General features: G+C 41.8%; 2 protein-coding genes across 2 annotated transcripts in view; both read left to right on the top strand.

Moving 5' to 3' along the window:
- The window catches only part of Spa17 (sperm autoantigenic protein 17), a 380,810-nt gene that overhangs the window by 300,614 nt on the left and 60,879 nt on the right, over positions 1-19,317 (top strand). The gene's annotated exons all lie outside the window — the stretch shown is intronic.
- On the top strand, positions 11,137-18,460 carry Panx3 (pannexin 3). Its single transcript, XM_051197109.1, has 4 exons — positions 11,137-11,317; positions 12,839-12,981; positions 15,603-15,817; positions 17,824-18,460. The coding sequence occupies exons 1-4, from the start codon at positions 11,137-11,139 to the stop codon at positions 18,458-18,460; spliced, it is 1,176 nt and encodes a 391-aa protein (XP_051053066.1).

Below are 19,317 nucleotides of genomic sequence, written 5' to 3'. Positions count from 1 at the left end.
GACAAACTACATTCCAAGAGAAATTTGCCCAATATTTTTTAAGCATGAAATACATGATTGATAATCTCTGGTTCTTCTCCAGGAGAACACTGTGCCCAGCCTAGTCTCAGATGCTGGCGTTTCAACAATCCTGGGGTTTGAGCCCAACTCTCAATTTGTTGGATTCAATTTCATATGCAAAGAAAACTCAGCTATTGGCATACACAGGCAAAGTGCTGAATCTCACTTCTCTTCATATTTTCTTCCATTTTCAGTGTATCTGTACCCACAAATATAAATACAATTTTCATAAGTACACAGTTGAGAAAACATACATGAGTTGTGGGTGTGTTCAATTCCTTGTTCTTTATTCTTTTCCTTCTTCAATGATGTGTGACCAGATGAGGCACCTACAACAGTTTCTTCATGGCCTTTTCATGCTTACATCTGTGTGACAGAAATTAAACTAGCCAAGTTCCACCGATATTTCTATACACTGTATGCACTGTGTACGTGTGTGTGTGTGTGCGTACAAAGCAAGCCAGGGATCAAACCCAATTATCATCATATATTAATCACTCAGGATGTCTTCTCTGATACAGCTTCTAAATTATTGATAAATTCTGAGTTGGAAAACAACACAATTTCTGCTGAGAATGTCATGCCATGCTGCACTTCTTCTCTGTAGTTGCTGGACCAAAGAGGACAACCAATGTCATCACATATTGCCAGGGCAGCTTTTTAATTAATTGTAGTATTTGGTTTCCTTTTATTTATTTTTATGTATATGGTTGTTTTTCCTGCATGCATGTCTGTGTACCACATGTATACCTGGTACCCTTGGAATCTAGAAGACCACATTGGATTACCTGAGACTGGAGTTACAGGCAGTTGTGAACTCTAATGTGGGAGCTTGGAATTGAACTTGGGTCCTGTGGAAGGTTAACCAGTGTTCTTAGCCAGTGAGCCATTTCTCCAGCCCAAGTTATACTATTTATAAAGGAGATGATTGGACCAACAGTAGACAGTGAAACTTATACTAAAATTATCCTACTTTGGATTAGTCTTGATTGATTCCTTCTCTTATGCATGAGCCTATGTGGTATTGATATGTTCTTTGGGGGTTAGTTCAATACAGCAATCACTAAATCAATAGTCCTTATGTCTTATTAATTATCTGCCCAGCATCTTCATCTCACATAGGGCAAATCCAGAGTCATTGGCAGCGGCTCTGTGCTTTTTCTGTGTGTCTTATACATCCATGCTTCTCCTCACTTCTGCTTACTTCAGAAAAGATCAGGAACACATAGCCATGTGTAAGGAAGTGAGGCATTTTTCCAGTCATAGAGGCTTTCTGCCAAAACCAGGTGAGTGAGTTACCTGGGATATGATTCTTCCAATCCAAGTTCAACCCTCAGGTAAACAAAGCCAATCTTTTTTCTTTCTTCCCCCTGCTTGATAATCCAACATTGCAGAATTTATTTTATTTAGCCATTTGATAACTAACCACATTTATCTGTGACTTTACACTTTTATATCTCAGAACCATTCATTGTCTTGATGGTGATGTCTGTAGGACTCCAGATTGATGGCAGTATGATAATTTCATATCTTTAACATATTAAGAAAATTCAGTGTAGAATGAATACATGAAGCAAAACCGAGAGCTCATAGGAAGACTACAGCAAAAGTGAAAGGAAGGTCCAAAGACTGTAGTGGTAAGAGCTAAAGAATTTGACAACTTACAACTAGTGATAGGTATACAAATTATTTTAATTTTTTCTTGTTCATTTATTTCTTTTACATCCTGGTCACAGCCCCCCAATATCCCCTTCCAGCCCCTCTCCCCTATCACCCCCATCTCTTAACCCCTTCTCTTCTGTCTCCATCCAGGAAAGGGCATGTGCCCTATGAGTGTCAATAAAACATGGTATAGCAAATTGCAGTAAGACTAAGTACCTCCCCATGAGTTAAGACTGGGCAAGGTGACCCAGTAGGAGGATTAGGGTCCCAAAAGCCAGTAAAAGAGTCAGAAACAGCTACTGTTCCCACTGTAGGAGTCCCACAAGAGGACCAAGCTACACAACTGTAACATTTATGCAGAGAGCCTGGGTCAGTCCATGCAGGCTCACTAGTTGTTGGTTCAGTCTCTGTGAGCCCCTATGATCCTAGGTTAGTTGATCCTGTGTGGAGTCATTGACCCCTTTGGCTCCTATACTCCTCTCTCCTCCTCCACAGGATTCCCAAACTCCACCTCATGTTTGGCTGTGGGTCTCTGTATCTGCCTTTATCAGTTGCTAAAACCAATTTCTTGAATGTAACCTTATGAGCAGTCTAGCTAAGCTGCTCCCAAATCCTTGAGCTATGCAAAGTGGAAATGATGCAGTCACTATTTAAAACTCTTAAGTAATTTATTTCACTGAAATAATTAATGCACATATAAAAAGATACTTAGATGCATTAATTATCCAAAGAAATGCAAATTAAAATAATAAACATTACTTTAAGCCAGTAACCTTATAAGACATAGGAATTTAGTATACTAACTAAATTCTTCTGTAAGACCATAATGGGAAGTGTATGTATCACTAGGAATTTTTATTCTGGGTGAAGCTTCTGCTTCTAGGCAGCAATTCACCATTGGGTTTGGTCCAAGAAGGCCTCTGTCAGAAAAAAAAAATGAGCCATCAAAGGCTTAAGTTGTAGTTACAGGGGTGGAATGACAGATGGAAACTTGAGGAGCTTCAAACACATGGTCGGTTTTCCTCATGGGACATTTGCAGGATGCTGGGAATGTATGAACTGACTACTGCAGAGAACCCTGTGCAAAGTGCTGTGTGAAAGCTCCTCCACCCTGCCTTTAAGGCAGTCCTGAAGGAAGGGCTAGCCCTAAGCTCACTCCCACAAACTCACTGCCCTTCCAAACAAGGGCCACATTTTGAAACTGCCTATAATTAGAAGCTAAGAAGCTAAAAGAAAATCCTCTCAAGGGAGTAAAAAGTTCTGTTTTCCAAAACTCACAGACCTTTCAGTCAAAAGCCTGAAGAGATCATACTCAGAGTGTGGCATACTAATACAGAATATGTCTTAGTGCCTCTTCAACACAGGCCTGACCATGCCTGTCCCAGAGTAGGACGTGATCAGGGTCTCCAGGTGTGTGCCTAACAGAAGAAACATGACCCACCTCTGGTGACAGACTAGCTAGAGCATCTGTGATTTGGTGAGTTTTTTCATACACAATGTTCAACATAGATTGCAAATTAAAATACAGACATGCAAAGAGTTGAGGTCATATGTCAACCTTGCTCAGCTTTCTCTTTCTGTAATAGATAGCAGATATGATCAACTTATAAAGAAAAAAGGTTACTTTGGCTCACCATTTAGTCTATGAGTGAATGACCCCATTACTTTTGATCATTAAGACACATTATGGCTAGAGCCTGAGGTAGAGCAAAACTGTTTGCCTTGTGGTTATAGGGGGGGGGGTTGAGGGAACAGACCAAGGGGAACAGATCAGAACCCTACAATCCCCTTTAAGGGTGACACCTGATAACACAAAACTTCCTACTAGGCCCACTTCTGAAGTTTCTACCTCCATAGTAATACAAGATGAAGAATCAAGGGGACCTGTGGGACACTCCAGATAAAACCACAGCATCAGTCAACAATGAAGACAAGGAATAGACATTATAAGCAAATCCACAGATTGCCTATGTTCTTGAGTTATTAATAGAGATTATAAAACAATTCTAATTAATATGGTGATTAAAATAAAAAAATTTTAATTACATAAGTGGGGAGAGTTTCCATAACTGAATATTAATTGTAAAGTAAAGGATAACTATGCTACAATCCACAGACCCAGAGAAACTAGGTAACAAGGAGAGTTGGGGTGAAAGGAGCATTTGGATCTCCTTGGGAAGGGGAAATAGAGATTTGGTGAGTGGACTGTGGGTGGGTGAGGATGAGAACATGAGCTATCAGGTTAGGGGTAGACACAAGGAGAGAGTACAAAAGGGGGCTACTGGAAGAGGGGGTCATTCTAGGGTGAGGTTGAAACCTGGCACAAAGGAATCTCCCAAGAATCTACAAGGATGGCCCCAGCTAAGACTCCTAGCAATAGCAGATGCATAGCCTGAACTAGACATCTCCTGTGATCAGGCAGGACTTCAAATAAAAGAATTGGGACCCCAACCCAGCCACATAACCTTCAACCAACAATCAATTCTGCCTATGGGGTGTGCTAGAGTAAGGGTAACTTAGAGATTGAGGGAGTGGCCAATCAATCACTGGTCTAGCCTAAAACCCATGCCAGGAGAGTAATTCTACCCCTGACACTGCCTGGAGCACCAGGACCCATAGGCTAGATGAACCAGAGAGCTAAGATAGAACCAAACATGACTGGAGGGGAAAAAAATATCAATGTAAAAATGCTGAAAGGTATTTTGCCATACTCATAGATTGGTGCCTAGCCCAATTGTCATCAGAGAGGCTTCATCCAGCAACTGGAAACAGATGCAGAGACCCACAGCCAAACATTTGATGGAGCTCAGAGAATTCTGCAGAAGAGGGGAGAAAGAATTATAAGAACCAGAGGGATCAAGAATACCACCAGGAAACCCACAGAATCAAATAACCTGGGCTAACAGAGCCTCGCAGAGACTGAACTGACAACCAGGGAGCCTGCATGGGACTGACCTAGGTCCTCTGCATATATGCTACAGTTGTACAGTTTGGTCCTCTTGTGAGGCTCCTAACAGCTGGAACAGGGGCTGTCTCTGACTCTTCCTGGCTTTTGGGATCGTATTCCTCATACTGGGATGCCTTGCCCAACCTTAATACATGGGGAGGTGCTTAGTCTTACTGCAACTTGATATGCTGTGTTTTGTTGATAGCTATGGGAGACCTCCCTTTGCTGAACAGAATTGGAGGAGGAGTGGATTGGGGGATGGGAACAGAGGGAGGGTGGGTGGTAAGTGTTGGGAGGAGAAGAGGGAGAGGAAACTGCAGCTGGAATATGAAAAAATTAATAAGTAAAATTAATTTTAAAAATTAAAGATTATAATTTTTAGAAAGTATGGAGAGTTCCACTAGGAAACCATGATCTCTAAAATAGAATCAAAAGGGATTTTTCTGGTCATGAAAATGGCTCTAATCTTAATAGACTGTATATTACAGAAATATGTGACTGTATTAAGTTCCATGTATACATTTAAACTTTGTACATCCAATTGTATGCAAATTTTACCTCAAAAGAAATAAACTGTAAATAAACACAGAAGTAAGTTAATGCTATACATGCTGAAGTATTTAGAGAAATAGGATGTTTGCAATTTATTTTGAAATAAATATTTCAAAAAATGGCTTAATGTGTGCAGTAATGATAGGTGAGTAACAAAACATGTAAATAATAAAATTAAAGATGGCAGATATTTAGTATAAAATTCTTTCAGCCTTGCTGTAAATTTCAAATTATATAACAAAATATTGATATGGGGGTGTTATTAATAGTATGTTAATAAAGTTGGCTTTGAGATAAGAAATGGATAATTTCCTCAATTTTTCACTTCTCCAATATGGTTTAAAAGAGTATATGAATTCTTTGACAATGCTTCAAAATGTGAGGCCTAATTCCTCTTGGATACAAGCTGGCCTCCTTCTAGTAAACAGAAGACAGACAGAAGCATCAGTTAGTGACAACTGCAAAGATTTGCTCCTGCAAGAGACTGCAGACTTCTGTCTGCTTCCTCTCTTGGGTCACCTGCTCCGGAAAGACCAGCTCCATGTTACCCCGTAGAGGCCCATGGTGAGGAAATGAGGAGGCCTGCTGCAGCAAAGGAGAGGAAACTAGACTCCCCAGTGAATAACCTCCCAGGGCATCTGATACTGATGGCAAAGTAACCAGAGGTCAGAACAGCCCAGCCACAGTGCTCCCCAACCTCTCAGCTACACAATCTTCATAATGACAAGTGGGTTTTGTTGATGTTTTAAGCCCTACGTCTTTGTGAAACTTGTATGTTTCTCAGAAAACTAGTGACATATAAGCCACGTGAGTGCAAGTGCACACTCTGAATAGTCACAAATCCACTAAAGAAATTATACTCGTAAATAAAACTTACGCACAAAGAAAAATCCGAGACTTGTGTTTTCAGATGCAAATTTTTCCAAATACTAACTGAAAAAGATGGTACTACTATTGTTTATCCTTACCATATATAGGTTAAAAAAAAAAACTAGCTAATTCTTTCGGTGTGGTTAGCATAAACTGCCAACTAAATTACAAAGTGAAATTAAATCAATCTCCTAATTGCTTAAACATAATATAAAAAACTTAAAAGTTTATTAAGCTGAAACTAATACAAATAAAGTTGATGAAATGCTAGAGGTAAGTAACAATTATTTCATAAATGTAAGAATAATTTAACATTGAAAAACCAACCAATATATCCCATGTTACCAATAAATATAGAGAAAAATCCTATGAATATTTCAATGTGTCCAACATCTCTCCTTTATAAATATATTTAATGAACCAGAAATAAATAAATAAATAAGTTTTTTAATGTGAAGAATGTGATCCACCACAAAAATCAAGGAAACAAAAGAAGTAGATGTACAACATAAATGTTAAATTGGGATAAAATAGATAATTTCCTCAGTTTTTTCATGTCTCCAATATGGTTTGAAGTGGTATATGAATTCTTTGACAATCCTTCAAAATGTGAAGCCTAATTCCTCTTGGTTACAAGCTGGATTCAATGGCCTCCTTCTAGTAAATAAAAGACAGAAGTATCAGTTAAATACACATGTGAAAAACAATATACATTAACCTCCATCCCATTCTTATGTGTGAAAAAATTTTCTAGATGGACTCCAGGTACAAAGACAAATAGGAGGCAAAAATACATTAGATAACACTTACGGATTTTTTTTTTTTTTTTTTTTTTTTTTTTTTTACTTAATACTGGAATAACTGATGTCCTGCATAGGACACATAAAGTATGTTCTGTTTTGCTTTGTTTTGTTTTGTTTTGTTTTGTTTTTTTGTTTTTTGTTTTTTTTTTTTTTTTTTTAAAGATGTAGCTTGGTCTTCTTGTGGGACTCCTAATAGCGGGAGTGCGGGAGTGAGGCTGACTCTGACTCCTTTGCCTGCTCTTGGGACCCTTTACCTCCTACTGGGCTGCCTCATCCAGCCTTGAGGTGAGGGTTAGTGCCTGGTCTTATTGTATTCAGCTGATATCCCTGGGAGGCCTGTTCTTTCCTGAAGGGAGGAAGAGTGGATCTGGGGGAGAAAGGAAGTGGGAGCACTGGGAGGACCGGAGGGAGGGAAACTGTTATCAGGGTATATTGTATGAGAGAAGAATAAATAAAAATAAAATGTAATTTAAAAAAAGAAATAAAGACAAAAATCCATTGATTGTAGTAGAATAAGAATTTCAGGACATCAGAAAACACCATGAAAAAAAGGAAATGCAACAAATGGACAGCAAGAGGAATTAAATTAAATGTATTTCTTAAAATAGTCTCAGAGTATTAAAAGGTAGGGGAAAAAACAACTGAAAAGCAGCAAAAGTCTTAAGCATAAACTTCATAAAAGACTGGCATACAATTGACCAAAACAGACAATTAGTCATCAAGTTAAAACCACAATGTATTACTTTTCTACACATTCCAACACATCTTAAAACTTTTAATTGAAAAACATATAACACTGGAAAAGAGGTGTGCCTCTTAGAATTCTCAGACTCTGTGGTTGAAAGTATGAACAACCACTTGGAAAAATATAAAGGTGAGCACATGCATGGCATTGTGACCAGCAGTCCTCTTCTAAGGAACAATATACATATATATACATACATACATGCATGCATGCATATCATAAATACATATGCCCATCAGAAGATGCATATTACAGGGTTCACAGAAACATCATTTTAATGACCAGAATCTAGAAATCCAAATGATTGTCAATGTGTGAAAGTATAAATATGTATACATTTCTACAATAAGATGGGATAGATATCTGATTCACATAACAGTATGGATGAATCTCAAAGGTATTTTGAACTGTGGATCCAAATACCAAGAAATTAATATAATTTCATGAATGTAGAGTACAAAAACAAGCAACAAACTGGGTGATATTCATAAACACAGGAGTCAGGTTTGGCAGCAAATAAATGTCTTTTCCCACTGAGCCATCCCACAGCCCAAAGTAAGAATTGTGCTTTCCTTTTTGGGGGGTAGGGAAGGGGATGGAGGGTCCAAAGAGTGGTTGAACCCAGGGCCTCACAAAAGCTAGGCAACTGTTTCACCACTGAGCTATATCCCTGGCCCTCCATCTTTAAGGTGTTTAAACTGTAAAACTAATCTGTGCTACTAGAAGTTAGGCTGGCAACTACCTTTGGGGAAGTGAGAACTTTTAGAAGGAACATGTTTCAGTGTCTGAGGAGTCAAACGTTCTGCTTCTTGTTCAGATGGGGGATGTCCTTCTATGCATGTTTCTCTTATTGGCTGATGTATAAAACTCTTATTGGCCAGTAGCCAGGCAGGAAGTATAGGCAGGGCTATGAGACAAGGAGAATTCTGGGGAGAGGTTGCAGAGAGGGGTCTTGAGGGAGACGCTATGCAGCTGCTGAAGGAGTAGCATACTGGAGCCTTCTCCAGTAAGATAAGGCCCTGTAGAAAAACATAGATTAGTAGTTATGGGTTAATAATTAAGAGAGAGTTAGCCAGTAAGAAGCCTAAGCCATTGGTCAAACAGTTTATAAATAAGTCTCTGTGTATTTATTTGGGGCAAAGCCTATATGGGACCAGGTGGAATAGAAATTCTGATTACACATTACAAAATTACACATGTAGGCATGTTATACTATGTATGTATAGTATACTATGTATATATAGTATACTTCAAAAACACAAATAAAGACTGTACATGTATAACAACCTACCATAAACATTGACAAAAAATGCATGTAATTAAAAGATACATAAATGAGAATCCAGAAAGGGTAATGAAAGACAGAATAAAAGCATTTCTTTCATGATCTAGATACCTAAATCATTAGCATTCATGGGGCAACTCTAAATTAGGATGAACCTCTAGCCAATGACATGAGGGAAAGGCTGGCCCTGTCTAAGCATCTGTGGCCACAGGATAAAAGTATTTATAAGCACTGTTGACTCTCCTGGGACAACTTTTCCTTCCAAAAGTCAAAGGTCATGCTCTTCCTACTTACTACTACATATATCTAAAAAAAATGAAAAACTATCAACCAAGCTAACAGATTGTTATATATGTTCTACCTGCCTAGCTATACACACACACACACACACACACACACACACACACACACACACACTTCATAAGGATCAGCAGTGTTAGGTTCAATTTAGAATCATTGTATTATCCCAGGTCTCTATTCCAGTACAGCTAAGTTCCACACTAAAGGGGCAGGGATGGGGTGCTCACAATTGCACACTTGGACATGTCAGAACTTTCAAATCCAACCATACTAAATAGCTGCTCCTTAGACCTTGAGTGTATACCCTCACAGTCATCTCTTCAGAAGGTGTGCCTGAGCCTGAGGAAAGAGCCCACACAGGCCCTGGAAGCAAGCCAAGGCCTTCGGGTAAGGAGTTGCAGAGGCAAAGGGTGCTTTAAAGTAGTTCTGCATAGCACAGAACAGGTGCATCCCATCAGCCTACATACTTCTTGCCCCCAGGAATAACACAGCCAAGGAAGGCCAAAAGGAGGCTAGTTAAGGGCCTTCATTTCCAAGTTTAAGAACAGTTAAGAGCAGGACTATAGACAAGACTGTCTTGTTCTCCAACCCAACCACATGATCTCAACTTGACTGATACCTGTTGTACTAGTCCACTTACTATTAGTATGACAAAATACCACATATAATCAGCTTAAAGGGAAGAAAGGTTGAGATATGGGTAGAGATCATCACACCTGAGGCCTCCTCATTACAAAAGGGAAAACACAAAGGCAGGGTATGTTTACTTAATTTATGGTACCAGAATCAGTTGTCACTTGGCTCTGTAGCATTAGGCCTGTGGTGGTACAATGATTCATGGCAGAAGTACACAGGGAAAAAAAGCTTTTGTTTCATGGTGGCCAGGATACAGGTACAAGACAAAGGGACAGAAGGTTGCAATATCCCCCATCAAAGACATGCCCAGTGTCCTCTGAATTGATCCACCTCTATCCCAGAGTGTCACAGGCTGGCAGCCAAGCCTGTGAAGAAACAATTAGCAAAATGTGGGACATACCCTGTGCTTTTTACAGTTTAGTTAGCATGTTCTCATATACACGTCCAAGCCCCCATGTTTTCTAACAGGCCGAACCTTGAAAGAAGAGAAAACTTGCCTGAAATAATGCAGTTGAAAGATAAACACTGTTGGATCTCCTGGGACAACTTTTCCTTCCCAAGTTCAATGGTCATGCTCTTTCTACTTGCTACTCCACACTGTCAGGCCTTCCCCAGCTTCCTAGAGAAATGGCAAGCTCAAGGGAACTAAAAATTGTAAATACACTGTTGAAAGAAGACCAGAGTGGAGGAAGGAAAGTTAACATCAAATACAGTGCAGTTTCTGGGAAGAAGTCTGGACCTTAAGCAGAACTCATCACTGGGACAAAGCCTGCTCTATAGGGGTAACTATCCTCACTGAATCCTGGGGGCTCTGTTCCCACCCCAAACCACAAAATGAGAACCTTCAACACATTTAAGCAATCTCCACCCAAATTCCACACCAATTACATGGGGGGACTGAGCCCACGGCCCCTCCTCCTCTCGACCACTCGGCTGAAAATACTATATTAATCAGAGGGCAGAATAAAGCCACAGGGCTTCGTCTGCTGAGAGACAGCCCAGGCAAGCAGCCTGGCACCAACCACACGTGAAGCCTGACCCTCCTCCAGTGAGGACCCACCGAGGCTACGCCTCCCTCTAGTTGCCAGAGTGTCAGGCTCAGAGCCGGGACAGTTTTGCAGAGAACCACTGCCTGGTCCTAGCACAGATGTATGAGACTGTGGCTGCGGCACTGCCGGCTACAAACTAGCTGTGTGAAGCTGTCACCACTTCACCCCATTTTCCCCAGATTGCTAACAGTAGCAGCGTTCTCTGCACCCCAGAGCTCGGCAACATCATGTCACTCGCACACACCGCTGCAGAGTATATGCTCTCCGATGCCCTGCTGCCTGACCGCCGGGGCTCTCGCCTCAAAGGACTGCGGCTGGAGCTGCCCCTGGACAAGATGATCAAGTTCGTTACTGTGGGCTTCCCCTTGCTGCTGATGTCTCTGGCTTTTGCCCAGGAGTTCTCATCAGGTAAGAGACCTGACTTCATTCCACCCCACACCAGGTAAAAAGTGAAAGCCAGCTCCTGTCTTAGGTAGGTATCATGGCTTTGGGCTGGACTGGATTCCCACGAGGCAGGTCATGAGTAAGTCTGGGGCACTGGCATAACAGAAGGATTAAAAAGTTACAAGAGCCAACCTGAAAATCTTACAGTAAAAAACAATGAATTGCAGTGGACCCAATGCAGGGAGCATGTACGGAGCAAGGGGAGGGTGGAGAGCATGAAGGAGAATATGCTCAACATACTACATATACCTGAAACTAAAAAATAAAATAAGTTTGAAGTAACAATTAGTTGTCACTTTAAGTCATACATTTTATGTCAAATCGATGTTAAAACTGTCATTTTGGATTCTATGGAGAGGAGAGGTTGAGACTCAGTAATCTTTTCAGAATTTGAAATCGCTTCCTCTTAGCCCACTGTAAACAAACGTTTTCCCCTGAGCCCTCTTCCCACCCTGCAAATGCAGAGTTAAACCCCAGTGTCTTCTCCATGACCCCAGACATAAGCACACACACACACACACACACACACACACGTGTGCGCGCGTTTGCAATGTTGTAAGAGCACTGGGTTCACTCAGAAAGCCTGCTGCTCTCTACTGCAGTCAGCTGCACCCCCTTTTCTTTTCCGTCTGTGCTCACTAGCTTGCTGCATTTTCTGGGGCGTTCCTCCTCCTGCTTCTTCACCTGCAAGAACAGGGACAAGAAAGCTAGATCCTCTGGTCCAAGCCCATTTCCTTCCCATGTAGCAATACAGTCCTTAGTCAGTTGCCTTTTACAAGCCAAAAGAGTCGCCATTTAATCTGGGTATGGTGCACACATCTGTAGTCCCAGCATTCTGGGGCCTGAGGCAGGAGGATGACAAGTTTGAAGTCAGCCTGAGTCACATAGTGAGACTGTCTCAAAATAAAACAAGGCTGACAAGATGGCTCGGCAGGTAAAGGCACTTGCTGCCAGGCCTGACATTCAGCCCCAGGACACACATGGCGGAACTCTGGTTGAAGAACAGCAGCAATTTCTACAAGCCATCTGTGGGCCTCCACAAGTATGCCACAGCCCATGCACACACATGATAAACACGTGTAATAATTTCAAAAATATTCTTAGAGGATGTCATCTCTCTTGAATGGAAATGTCACCATCAAACATCAAGCCTTCTGGTGGCAAACTGCCAAGTTCAAGGAGTCCCTGGTGGCTTCCTGTGTGGAAGCCTGGGGGAACTTGAAAGAAAAGACCCATCAGACCTAAAACACCAAGTCAGCCCATTGATAGCATAGGTCAAACTGTGTGTGCTCTTCCACCATGACCTGTCCTCCTATGACACCGCAGTACAGGGCCCGAAAAGCTGAGACTCAGGAAGAAGGTAAGGCCTGCCAGCCACAGAAAGTTACCAAGTCATAAGAATGTCCCCTCACCAGGAAAACTCCTGAATGATTTCTTTCCCTCTGCTGCATCCAAGGCTGCCTCAAAGCTATGCTTCTTTTTCAGGGTCTCCAATCAGCTGTTTCTCTCCCAGCAACTTCAGTGTCAGGCAGGCTTCCTATGTGGATAGCTGCTGCTGGGACTCCCTGACTCACCACAAGCTGGACGAGGCTGGCCAGTACAAGGTGAAGTCTCTCTGGCCTCACAAGGTAAAACAGACAAAGGCCTTATCGGGATGGCTTCCTGGCTTAGGAGTCAGGGGTAGATTGAACCACCATACCCCCGCCCATCTCACTCTGCCTTGCCCATTCATTTTGGTGACTGGCTTTCACAGTCGGTGGATTCTTCAAATGCCCACTGATCTCAGGTTGCCAACTTTCACCACAAGGAAGTTTTGTGCCTGTGGGTGAGGCTTGTTGACAGGCAGTTTCAGATGAAGGGGATCCCTCTGGTATACTTCATTGGAAAGAAACACAAGTATCAGCATCTAGTCCCATCCCAAGATTGTCTGTTATCTCTGAGAAGAGCTATTCAGGTCTTAATTTGAGGAGAGGGCTAGAAGACAGTTGCCATCAAACCTGACTGCTAGCCCTCTGGAAACTCTGCCATGGCTCCTGCCATCTGGTACTCATTCAGCCCTAGGTCCCACCATTTACTACTCCATTCCTTGCGCCCCTCAAGGCAGGAGAACTGCATACAGTGGACTCACACATTGAGTGGTTTAGTCTCTCCAGAGACACAACTTCAAGTCTTCCTTCGGGAATAGGGAAAGGGTGGTTGCTTCAATGTTGTACATTGCAGAAAAACCCTCAGGTTTTTTAATACTTATTTTATTTGCATTGGTATGAAGGTGTCAGATCCCCTGAAACCAGAATTACAAACAGTTGTGAGCTGCCATGTGGGTGCTGGGAATTGAACCTGTGTCCCCAGGAAGAACAGCCAGTGCTCTTAACCTCTGAGCCATCCCTCCAGCCCCCCTCAGGTCAGGGTTTCACATCAACTTTTCAGTGTCCTGTTTAAACCAACTTATTCTGTTGTTTTTTTGTTTTGTTTTGTTTTGTTTCTTTGTTTGTTTTTTGGTTTCACCTGTGTCCCTAATTCCTGAATCATTCTGGTTCTGAGTTGCAGATAATTTGTTCTTGCCTGGACTCCCTGCCTTTCCCCATGCCATGTCCTGTGTCAGGAACCTGACCCCCAGTTTTCAAAATTTTGCTGCACTTGCCTCCTTGTCTCCCATTCACTTTGTCCTTACATTTTGCCTTTGTTCTTTCTTGTCATCCTAGAAGGCAAAACAAGATGTTTAGTGGAGAAAGTCCAGGACACCTCTGTCACTGGTAGGTCAGCAGGCTTGTGACAAGTCCACAGACTGGTGAGGATTTTCGTGTTAGGAAAGGTCAAAGTGCCTGGCCATTAGTGTCACCAGGAAGCTCTCAAAACCCAGATTCGCTGGCCTCACCCCATCCTTAGTGACACACTCTGTAGAAGGCCTTATTTCAGGTGATGTTATTTCTCAAATAGGAGTAAAGTGGTTATAATTTCACTTGAGGCCCCAGTTTACCCATTCTAGTCTCTCTCTCTCTCTCTCTCTCTCTCTCTCTCTCTCTCTCTCTCTCTCTCTCTTTTTTTTTTTTTTTTTTTTTTTGTAGTTCAGAAAACACACACACACACACCAGATGTACCCTCTATCTTTCCCTCTAAACTTGGCACTACAAAGACAAATTGATTCAGAAGCTTCAGGTCAAGCATCATCAGGAGAATAAACTCCTAAGCCTCCCGTCCCTGCTCCAGATCTTCACTCTTTCACCCGCTGAGTGTGTGGTACTGTGAGAATGCTTGACTTGACCATGATGCTGCTTCCCCCATGGTAAAATAGCCCATGGTAAAATAGACATAGAAACAGCACCCCACCAATAGCAAACTTGTGAAAACCAAGTGAAATAATGCATCTTACATGCCTAGCAACAAATGTAGATTCGCAAGCCCTTTACAAGGAGAGAGTGTGCTATGAATAAAGAGACAGGTCTGCCTCTGTTCGATGCATAACTATTATAAGAAAACTCAAGGTAAGGCCCTGTCCACTCTGCCAGGGCCACCATAACAAAGGGCAGCCTGAACAACAGAAATGTAAGGTCTCAGCAAGTGGGCTCCTCTGAGAACTGCAAGAGATAGATCTATCTCTTCTGTTTGGCTCATAGATAGACACATCACCTGGGTATTTCCCATGAATGTGTGCCTATCTTCATATGAGAGAGTGGAGAGTCTTTACAAACACCAGTGTAGCTAAGAAAATATGATCTACACATTCCTAAAGATCCGTTCCATTATCTACACACCTGAAATGTCCCCCCAAAGAATTCCAAGAGTATCTGGTGGTGTCATTCAACATTGCTGAGAAAAGAGCAGCATAGGACAGGATACATAGAAGAAACTATGTTTTCTCTCCCCTGGGATTTGAGGGCCACTGCTGGCCATAATCTCAGGCTAGATTCTCAGTCTGCACTGTTGCAGCAGAGGAGGCAGAACCTTTCTAGCACACACTCACTATCCTCCATTCCTCTTCTGCTTCCGTTCTTTCTCTTCTCCTTGGAGCCCCCGACAGACCATAGCTCAGAAAACCCATAGACCATGGATCTGTGAAACATGGAGCTATGATGTCCCTTCTCTACCAGCCTCACTGTATTATTCCACATAGGCAGAGAGCCTTGGGTAGTCAACTATATACACTCTCTTGCATTCTAAAGTTGGAACAGGAGAGCAATGAGGTCCCCACTTAGCTGTCATTCAAGGCCTAGCACCCTGAACTTCCTCCTCAGCCTTCTGTTCCTTGCAGGCCCTCCCCTACTCTCTACTGGCCCTGGCTGTTGCCATGTATCTGCCAGTGCTGCTGTGGCAATATGCAGCTGTGCCAGCCCTCAGCTCTGACCTGCTGTTCATCATCAGTGAACTGGACAAGTCCTACAACCGCTCCATTCGCCTAGTACAACATATGCTGAAGATCCGGCAGAAGAGCTCCGACCCCCACGTCTTCTGGGACGAGCTGGAGAAGTGAGTTGTCTGTTCTAAGTTTTTCTAAAGAACTCTGTGGAGTATTAAATTGATACCCATGCATAATAATCCTTATATTTTCTCTGTGCAGAGACAGACAGACAGAAAAGCACTCAGTTCATCCTTTATTCCTGGAGGGGTGACCTTTCTCATGTCAGTTGAGAGAAGAGGACTTTGCCTCCAGTTTACTGATGAACATACTGAGCCTCAGGGATGAATAGCTCTAAAATATTATTTTGTAATCTATTCCTTTGCTCAGAAACCTCAGTTAACTCCCCCATGCTTAGCAAAAGTGTTAATCTCAAATATCTCTCCAAAGCCTCAAGCATGTCAACTACTTTTCAAACTTCTACTTACAAATTGAGTATTCCTAATCTCCAAATTGAACAATACTCCAAAATCAATTTTTTTTAAAAAAAACATCATTAGTAAAGTTTTTCAAGTATTCCAAAATAAAGATATGAAACCCACCAAAATCTGAAACACTCCCAGACCCCAAAGATCTAGAAAACAGAAATCTTCTATTTTTCCTAAGTAGTTCCCCTCTGATCATTGAGCAAATTATTGATGGAATTGGTCATTCATCTATCTAAGTACCAGGTTTAGACAGTGTGTCTGTCTGTATGTGTGTGTGTGCACATGCAAGTGCAAGTGTTCCAGAGAGGAAACAAAAGAAGCAAAGATATACTTACCAATGTGGGCTAGATTCTATTGAAGGAAAGCAGACAGCAAATAACCAAAATACACACATAAAATGCACGTTAGTAGATGACAAACAGTATGAAGGAAGAAAATGTAACAGAGGGGAAGGGAGCTGGAAAGCTAAGATATAAGAACCAAGGGAGCTGGGTGGTGGTGGCACCGCCTTTAATCCCAGCATTCAAGAGGCAGAGACAAGTGGATCTCTGTGAGTTTGAAGCCAGCCTGGTCTACAAAGGGAGTTCCAGGACAGGCTCCAAAACAATACAGAAAAACCCTGGGTCAAAAACAAACAAACAACCAAAAAGAATGGTGCAGTTTTTAAATGGATCTGGACAGCCAGTGGGCACCAGTAAAAGGGGAGTTTAGCTAAGATTTGTGATTGTATATTCTGTCTCATGTTCATGTGCATGCTATGTCCTCTCAAAAAAAAACTTCGCCTCTACCATTTTGGAACCCATATTAAACCAATATTCTCTCTCATGGTTTCTGAACACTCTAACTTACATTGTTACTCCATCCTCCAATCTTCACAACTACTATGACTTACGTGCATTTGGCCACAAGTATAAATTTTACTTGCAGATGGCACATCTTATCTGCCCTTCCCTCAAGGCAGACACTAAAGCTTACTCAAAGCAGAGCCAGGCTTACCTGTACCTCACCAGCACAGCTCTCAACAATGAGTTGTTAACACATTAATTTGTACAAAATGAATGAACTGGCCTCAAAGTCATACTCAGAACATGGAATTCCATTATTTACATTCCCAATAATAAGCTCATTGCTCTGTAGATGCTACTTCAGCTTTGAGCTTCAGTTAACCTTGTTGGGAAGGAACTCACTTGGACTGTGCCCATTCATAGTGTATTGATGGTCCCTGGATTTAAGACACTGTGTTTAATGCATGTGGGAAGAATTGTGGTTATAATTAAGGAGGGAGTACAGATTTTCATGGACAATAAAAAATGTCACGTATTGGGGCTGGAGAAATGGATCAGAAGTTAAAAGCACTGGCTTCTCTTGGAGAAGACTGGAGTTTGAATCTTAGCACTCACATGGCTCCTCACAACATCTGTAATTCCAGTCACAGGGGCTCCAATGCTCCTATTCCGACTTCTGCAGGCAATGTATGCATATAATACAAGAACAGATGTGCAGGCTAACCAACCATGTGTGCAACATAAAAATAAAGGTTAAAGAAATTAATGTGTTAGATACACAGACCTGCTGGTCTCCCACATGACTTTTGTGGTGTGGCTCTAAATGATGCTTTCTAACAGTGCCTTTTTTCTTCCCCTGCCCAGGGCCCGGAAAGAGCGGTACTTTGAATTCCCCTTGCTAGAGCGGTACCTGGCATGCAAGCAGCGCTCCCATTCACTAGTGGCCACCTACCTCCTGAGGAACTCCCTCCTACTCCTCTTCACCTCAGCCACTTATCTATACCTTGGCCACTTCCATTTAGATGTCTTCTTCCAAGAAGAATTCAGCTGCTCCATCAAGGCAGGGCTGCTACATGCTGAGACCCATGTGCCAGATCTGATCACCTGCAGGCTGACCTCCCTGACTGTTTTCCAGATTGTTAGTCTCTCCAGTGCAATAATATACACCATACTGGTTCCAGTGATAATATACAACCTTACACGGCTATGTCGGTGGGACAAACGACTCCTCTCCATCTATGAGATGCTCCCAGCTTTCGATCTCCTCAGTAGAAAGATGCTGGGATGCCCCATCAATGATCTCAATGTGATCCTTCTTTTCCTCCGAGCTAACATCTCTGAGCTCATCTCTTTTAGCTGGCTGAATGTCTTATGTGTGTTGAAGGACACAACCACCCAGAAACACAACATTGACACAGTGGTTGATTTTATGACCTTATTGGCTGGATTAGAACCCTCAAAACCTAAACATCTCACCCATATGGGTGATGAACACCCATAGTTAAGAAAGGAACCATGGGGAGATAAGTTTTGTATAAAGTAACTATCCTTCTTCCAAGCTATACAGAGTAAAAGACCAAAATAAATGATAATGATGATGATGATAATGATGTTGATTGATGATGATGATAACGTCCACTTGAAATTATGAAGGTTGGATTTGGCTGAATATCCTGTATTTAAAAGAAGATAGAATCAATGTATGAAAATTCAGTGTGAAGTCTAGAAGGGAAGTGTTAAAGAACTGAAAAATTAGGTCTAGAGTATTCTGAGAACAGTAAAGCTAAGTGAATAAATTGAAGTCTAGACATTGAACACAGATTTTAAAGGCCATATATGGAGGAAAATTCTCATAATATCTATACACTCTAGAAGTCATTCTTGCCTCACCCCAATGAGCATGTAGGAAAATTTAGTAAGAGATTAATAAGGACATGAAACCCCTGGAAACACTTTGATTTTGCCTGTTCATCTTGCTCTGTAGTCATCTTCAGCCTTGCCAAGCTTTGCATGGCCTGCAAAGTGAGACAAGAAATAACTTTAACTTCTAATCTGCTCTTGGGATGTAAGGACAGAAGTATAGACCATGAGAAGAATCCTTAAGGGACACTTTTTATTATGTCAACTGAAGCTTCTTTTCCACAAGAGCTCAGAGTCTGGACTATGACCATTTTAATAATTCAAGGTTTAATAATTCAAGGGATGCTACCCATTTACTTACAGCCAACAACTGAAGGCCAGTAGGATAAGGAACTTGCTGCCTAGCCTGATGACTTGCATTCAATCCTGGGACCCAAATGGTAGGAGAGAACTGACTCCTGCAAGTTAGCTTCTGATATCCACATGCAAATCAATAAA

Source organism: Phodopus roborovskii, unplaced genomic scaffold, assembly GCF_943737965.1.
Source record: "Phodopus roborovskii unplaced genomic scaffold, PHOROB, whole genome shotgun sequence".
NCBI lineage: Eukaryota > Metazoa > Chordata > Mammalia > Rodentia > Cricetidae > Phodopus > Phodopus roborovskii.
This window is presented reverse-complemented; position numbering and strand designations above follow the sequence as displayed.